Raw genomic sequence first — 6,667 nt, 5'->3', positions numbered from 1 at the left:
GCATTTTTTTTTTCCATTCAACAGGTCTAGGTTTGTAATATGCAGAATTTTTCATACCAAGACAACCAAAACAAAGTTTAAAAATAGATAGGGCAATCTTTTATTCTTTGTTTTTTGACTTTTGCTTGTTTTTATCAAGCTTTTAAAGCAGAATGAGTCCTCCAAATCCGGGAGACCCACGGAGAGTGCGTGTTAACCCAGTAGACTGTTAATAACAGTGGACTGACTACCACTCCCTTGGTAAACACGCTGACTGGTACTTATGCTGTGCTAGTGAGCTCTCCTCTAGGCCTGGCATGTTTTTGCTCACACCAGGTAAGCTCAATGTTGACCAAAAGTCAATTTCTTTGGCTCTGAAACCTGACGGGACTCTTGAATACTATGGAAACTGTTGAAACATAGGTGGGAAAAGAAAATTGCTATTTCTATAAAAACTTACGCTGAATGCTTTGGAAAGACATAGGAAAGACAGGTTACTTAAAAAATCTGCTGTCAAATTAGGTGTAGGTGAATTAAGTCAAAAGTCTGCAAAGTTAGGGGATAGGGAGTGGAGGGAGGTATTAAAAAAATCGAGAGAACTTTGCATTCAAATAGCATTGCTCTTCTCTAAAGAAACCCAAACTGGAACCTGAAACTGACACATTATGGGTGTTGTTTATTTTAAGAAAGACCATATGCGATTCCTCTCAGTAGACCAACACTCAAAACAAAACAAGACTTGGGATATGTTGAAGGATTGGCAAATAAATGTCCATTCATATATTTTAAGTTAAAATGTTCAAGGTACGTATTGTTCATTTTTAATGATCAAGGTGGATAAGTGGGCTTCCAAATATGGTGAACAGAAAATAAAGCAGCTGACCAATGGAGTTATACACGAAACAGATCAACAGATCTGAGAAAGTCTGCCTTGGCTCCTATCCTCTGAAAATGTCCAGGGGTAAAATAAATCAGAATTTGGCCTGGTGCAGTGGCTCATGCCTGTAATCCCAGCACTTTGGGAGGCTAAGGTGGGAGGATCACATGAGGCCAGAAGTTCAAGACCAGCCTGGGCAACATGGCGAAACTCCATCTCTATTTCTCCATTTTTAATTTTTTTTTTCTTTTTTTGAGATGAGTCTCACTCTGTCACCCAGGCTGGAGTGCAGTGGCGAAATCTCGGCTCACTACAACCTCCACCTCTTGGGTTCAAGTGGTTCTCGTCCCTCAGCCTCCTAAGTAGCTGGGATTACAGGCGTGCACCAACATGCCTGGCTGATTTTTGTATTTTTTAAATAGAGACAGGGTTTCACCATGTTGGCCAGGCTGGTCTCAAACTCCTGGCCTCAAGTGATCTGCCCACCTCAGCCTCCCAAAGTGGTAGGATTACAGGCATGAGCCACTGCACCCAGCCCCATCTCTATTTTTTTAAAAAAACGGTTGTTATACTGTATTGTGTTTTATTTATATTATTTTTCAGTTTTTTTTTCCAAACATTTTCATTCCATGGTTGGTTGAATCTGTGGACGTGAAACCTGCAGACACAGAGGGCCAACTGTACAGCAATCCTGAGAAATGAATACAGTAATCAATTCCATTCACTCCTACCATAACACAGACTTCTGTGAAACTCTCCTGGGCCGAACCAGAAATAAACACCTTAACGTGGAGCTGTATATGATTAGAAAGTAATAAATATTAAACATAAACACCAAATGGTACTTCAGGCTTTGTCCACAAGGAGGATATTAATAACCCACCATCCGTATGACATGAGCTTTCAACTGTTTTTCTAGAAGCAGTAAGTGACATACCTGTACATAGGTGAATAAGCTTTTCCTGCATGGAGACTAGCTGGTTTTATGTAAACAGTGGACAATCTTCAGGCGCATATTTACCTGGAACATTTGCATCTTCACTTCCATGGATGTCTTCCCAACCCAGCTAACATGACCACTGAACTTAATGTCCTGTTCTGGGCTCAAGCTCTTCTTACACATATCTGTAAAACAGAAGTTATTCGGGGTCTAAACCATACCAAAAATGTTCTGTTCTGTAAATATGCACAATTAGAAATTATGGCTAATTCCACTACATTTCTTTTTTTGTCTTCAAAACTAAAATAACTTTTTTGACACGAAGAAATCTACATGTGTTTTTGAAAAACATAGAAAAAGCAAAGAATATAAAAAATAAAACTGGAATCATGCAAAATCCACCTAATTATAATAAATATCTTGGTATATAGCATTCCAGACATTTTCATATGCATATGTACATTAAAATTCCCCATAAAGGGCCAGGTGCAGTGGCTCATGCCTGTAACCCCAGCACTTTGGGAAGCCAAGGCAGGTGGATCACCTGAGGTCAGGAGTTTGAGACCAGCCTGGCCGACATGGTGTAATCCCGTCTCTACTAAAAATACAAAAATCAGCTGGGCGAGGTGGCACACGCCTGTAATCCCAGCTACTTGGGAGGCTGAGGCAGGAGGATTGCTTGAACCTGGGAGGCGAAGGTTGCAGTGAGCCGAGATCATGCCATTGCACTCCAGCCTGGGTGACAAGAACAAAACTCCATCTCAAAAAGAAAAAAAAAATTCCCATAAAAGGAGAGGACTTCCTGTAATCTCAATAATATCTTGCAATTACTAAGAATTCTACGCATGCATAGAAAATGATATCACTTACCAATCTTATCCACCAGGGCTGTAACTATCGATAAAGGAGACATCTTGGCTGAATGGATTTTGTTGTGCATGTAACAAGTAAGAACTGCAGGAAAACAGTAGTGTACCAAATTTTTTAAAGGCAGAATTATTTCCCAACATTTCAAATTTACTCCCTAAAATCCATTAAAAGTCTTGTCTCGTTTTGGAGACCCAGCCCCCAATATTCCATTGATCATCTTATCCTAGGACCAAACACTTTTATAAATTGAAGGATTTGGGAGATCCTCCAATCTGACTGCCCCCTCAATTTTAAGATTTGGTGAAGAAATCAAAGCCCGAAGCAAGCCCAGACCCACCAGGCAGCTTGTTACTACTCCACAGAGACTCAGTGCCAAAATCAGAATAAGAACTCAGCACATGAGTCTGACAGTATCAAACATCTTCAGGAAAGAGAAACAAATCACAAGGACTTGGCTACCTGTTTTCTTCCTGGCTCTGTTCTAATTAATCATGAAACAATTATTTCACTCAGTTATCCCTCCTTCCCCATAACATCCTTGGCTCCTATGCCACCCTGTGGTTATCTCTATACTTTCCATATTTTAACAAGCATTTATATGTGCCAAGCATGGTTCATGCACCTTACAGATATCAACTCATTTAAAGTTGTATAATTATATGTTGGGCCGGGCGCGGCGGCTCAGCCTGTAATCCCAGCACTTTGGGAGGCGGAGGCAGGTGGATCACGAGGTCAAGAGATCGAGACCATCCTGGCCAACATGGTGAAACCCCGTCTCTACTAAAAATACAAAAATTAGCCGGGTGTGGTGGCGTCCCAGTTACTCAGGAGGCTGAGGCAGGAGAATCACTTGAACCCAGGAGGCAGAGGTTGCAGTGAGCCGAGATTGCACCACGGCACTCCAGCCTGGCAATAGAGTGAGACTGTCTCAAAATTAAAAAAAAAAATTGTATAATTATATGTTGATTGGCTCCCTGCTTCCCCTATGATCCATTCAAATTTGTATCACAAACTTTCAGGACAAGATATGTGGCTCAATAAATATTTGTTGAGTAACTGTAAATCCTTTCATCTATACACCTGCTAAAGGACGCACTGGGGGAAAGACAGGCTAAAGGCAATAAACTCCATTTAAAAGTCTTTGTCCAGCAAAGAAATCAGATGGCTCCAACCTATGGCAACAGGAATAGAAATGAAAAGACTATGAGTTAAGAAGAAGGTAAACCTGACAAGACTTGAATAAATTCAGTTTTCTAGCTTGGATAGGTAAGCATGGTGTACTAGTCACTGAAAAAGAGAACACAGACTGGGTACAGTGGCTCATGCCTGTAATCCCAACACTTTGAGAGGCCAAGGCAGGAGGATCACTTGAGCCTAGGAGTTCAAGACCAGCCCAGACAACACAGCAGAGACTCCATCTCTACCAAAAACACAAAAGTTAGACAGGTGTGGTGGCACATGCCTATAGTCCCAGCTATTCAGGAGACAGGTAGAAGGATTGCTTGAGCCCAGAAGGTCAAGGCTGTAGTTAGCCATGATCATGCTGCTACACTCCAGCCTGAACAACAGAGTAAGGCTCTGTCTCAAAATAAAAAGAGAATATAGGAAGAAAAGAATGGGCCATTTTCAATGTGTTAAATTTGAAGAGCCTATGGCACATCCAAATGAAGGTATTGGGCAGGGCACAGTTGTTCACACCTGTAATCCTAGGGCTTTGGAAGGCCACAGCAGAAGGATCACGTGAGCCCAGAGTTTGAGACCGGCCTGGGCAAAAGAGTGAGACCCCTGTCTCTACAAAAAACTTTACAAATTAAGCCAGGCATGGTGGCTCAAGCCTGTAATCCCAGCACTTTGGAAGACAGAGGTAGATGGACCACCTGAGCCCAGAAGTTCCAGACCAGCCCAGGCAACATGGTGAGATCCCGTCTCTACAGTAAAATACAAAAATTAGCCAGGCATGGTGGCATGTGCCTGTGGTCCCAGCTACTTGAAAGGCTGAGATGGGAGGATGCTTGAGCCCGAGATGTGGAGGATACAGTGAGCTGTGATCGCACCACTGGACTCTACCCTGGGTGACAGAGTGAGACCATATTCCAAAAAAAAAAAAACAAAACAAATTAGCCAGGCATGGTGTAGTGTGCCTATAGTCCCAGTTACTCAGGAGGCTGAGGTAGAAGGAACACTTGAGCCTACAAGTTCAAGGTTGCAGTAGGCTATGATTTTACCACTGCACTACAGTCTGGGCAACAGAGCGAGACTGTCTCTAAAAAAGAAAAATAAATCTAGTAGCTAAGAGGAAAAACTGATTGAAACTCAGAAAAACAGGCCAGAAAATATAGCTTCATAAGTATTCAGCATACTAATAGCAACTGAAACACTGGGAGTAGATGAGTTTATAGAGAATCTGCAATGTCAACCCAAAAAAGGGCAGAAGGGAAGGGTAGAGAAGAGATGTAATATAAATGTAGTTTTTACCACTGATCGGTACACTTAAAATGATAAAGATGGGCCAGGCGCGGTGACTCACACCTGTAATCCCAGCACTTTGGGAGGCCGAGGTGGGGGGGATCACCTGAGGTCACGAGTTTGAGACCAGCCTGGCCAACATGGCAAAACCCCATCTCTACTAAAAATACAAAAATTAGACAGGCGTTGTAGCAGATGCCTGTAATCCCAGCTACTCGGAAGGCTGAGACAGGAGAATTGCTTGAACTCGAGAGGTGGAGGTTGCAGTGAGCCGAGATGGTGCCACTGAACTCCAGCCTGGGGGGTGACAGAGACTCTGTCTCAAAAAAATAAAATAAAAAATAAAAAATAAAGATGGTAAATTTTATATTTTAACCTCAACTTAAAAAATAGTGCTGGGCTCAGTGGCTCACGCCTGTAATCCCACTTTGGGAGGCCGAAGTGGGAAGATCCCTTGAGTCCAGGAGTTTGGGACCAGCCTGGGCAACATGGCAGACTTTGTCTCTACTAAAAATCAAAAAAATTAGCCGGGCATGGTGGTGTGCACCCGTAGTCCCAGCCACTCAGGAGGCTAAGGCAGGAGGACTGCTTGAGCCAGGAGGTCGAGGCTACAGTGAGCTGTGATCACGCCACTGCACTCCAGCCTGGGTGACAGAGTGAAACTCTATCTCAAAAACTAAATAAAAAATTTTAAAAGATTTAACTATTTCCATTGTTAAATTTTAAAATGCCTTAAAATTTAATTAATATGAACAAATTATAAAATTCAAAAGGCCGGGCGCGGTGGCTCATGCCTGTAATCCCAGCACTTTGGGAGGCCAAGGCAAGTGGATCACCTGAGGTCAGGAGTTCGAGACCAGCCTGACCAACATGGTGAAACCCCGTCTCTACTAAAGATACAAAAAATCAGCCGGGTGTGGTGGCGGGTGCCTGTAATCCCAGTTACTTGGGAGGCTGAGGCAGGAGAATCACTTGAACCTGGGAGGTGGAGGATGCAGTGAGCTGAGATTGCGCCATTGCACTCCAGCCTGGGCAACAAGAGCGAAACTCCGGCTCAAAAAAAAAATAAACAAAATAAAATAAAATGAATTCAAAAAATAATCATTTTTTGAAAGAGCAGAAGACAAAACCCTGGGGATAACTTACATTTAACGGATCAATAGAAAAAGAGGAACCTACAAAGGGGACTACAAAAGAGCAACCAGAGAAGGAGAAGGAAATGTCACCAAAGCCCAAGGGTGGGCTGGATGATATAAGAAGCCACAAAGGGGTCAGGTCAGCCATGAAAAGTATCCATTCAATCGTGTAGTAAAGGAGCCAATGGCAAGCTTGGCAAGAGCAGTTTCAATGGCGTGGAGGAGCAGAAGCCAGAACACAGCAGACCGGCAAATATTTAACAACAGGAAGTTAGCATACAGAGGCAATGAGAGCAGGTGATTTTCCCAGTTCTTTTCAGAAAGTGAGCTATAAAGTAAGGAAAGAAAGTGTGAGGTGTTATAAGAAAAGAGTATTTTTTACTTTTTTTTTTTTTTTTT

General features: G+C 42.6%; 1 protein-coding gene across 2 annotated transcripts in view; it reads right to left on the bottom strand.

Moving 5' to 3' along the window:
- Positions 1-1,519: 1,519 nt before the first annotated feature.
- Positions 1,520-6,667, bottom strand: part of LOC108512616 (acyl-coenzyme A thioesterase 9, mitochondrial) — a 22,302-nt gene continuing 17,154 nt past the window's right edge. For both annotated transcript variants that reach the window (XM_017847916.1, XM_017847917.1), the window contains 2 exons: positions 2,667-2,750; positions 1,520-1,981 (listed from right to left, as the gene is read on the bottom strand). In XM_017847916.1, the coding sequence (XP_017703405.1) occupies positions 1,830-1,981; positions 2,667-2,750 (236 nt within the window). In that variant the 3' untranslated portion in view covers positions 1,520-1,829. The remainder of the gene's footprint in view (positions 1,982-2,666; positions 2,751-6,667) is intronic.

The sequence above is a fragment of the Rhinopithecus bieti genome, unplaced genomic scaffold, assembly GCF_001698545.2.
Source record: "Rhinopithecus bieti isolate Rb0 unplaced genomic scaffold, ASM169854v2 scaffold_31140, whole genome shotgun sequence".
NCBI lineage: Eukaryota > Metazoa > Chordata > Mammalia > Primates > Cercopithecidae > Rhinopithecus > Rhinopithecus bieti.
Note: the sequence above shows the minus strand (reverse complement) of the source record. Positions and strands in the feature narration are given on the sequence as shown.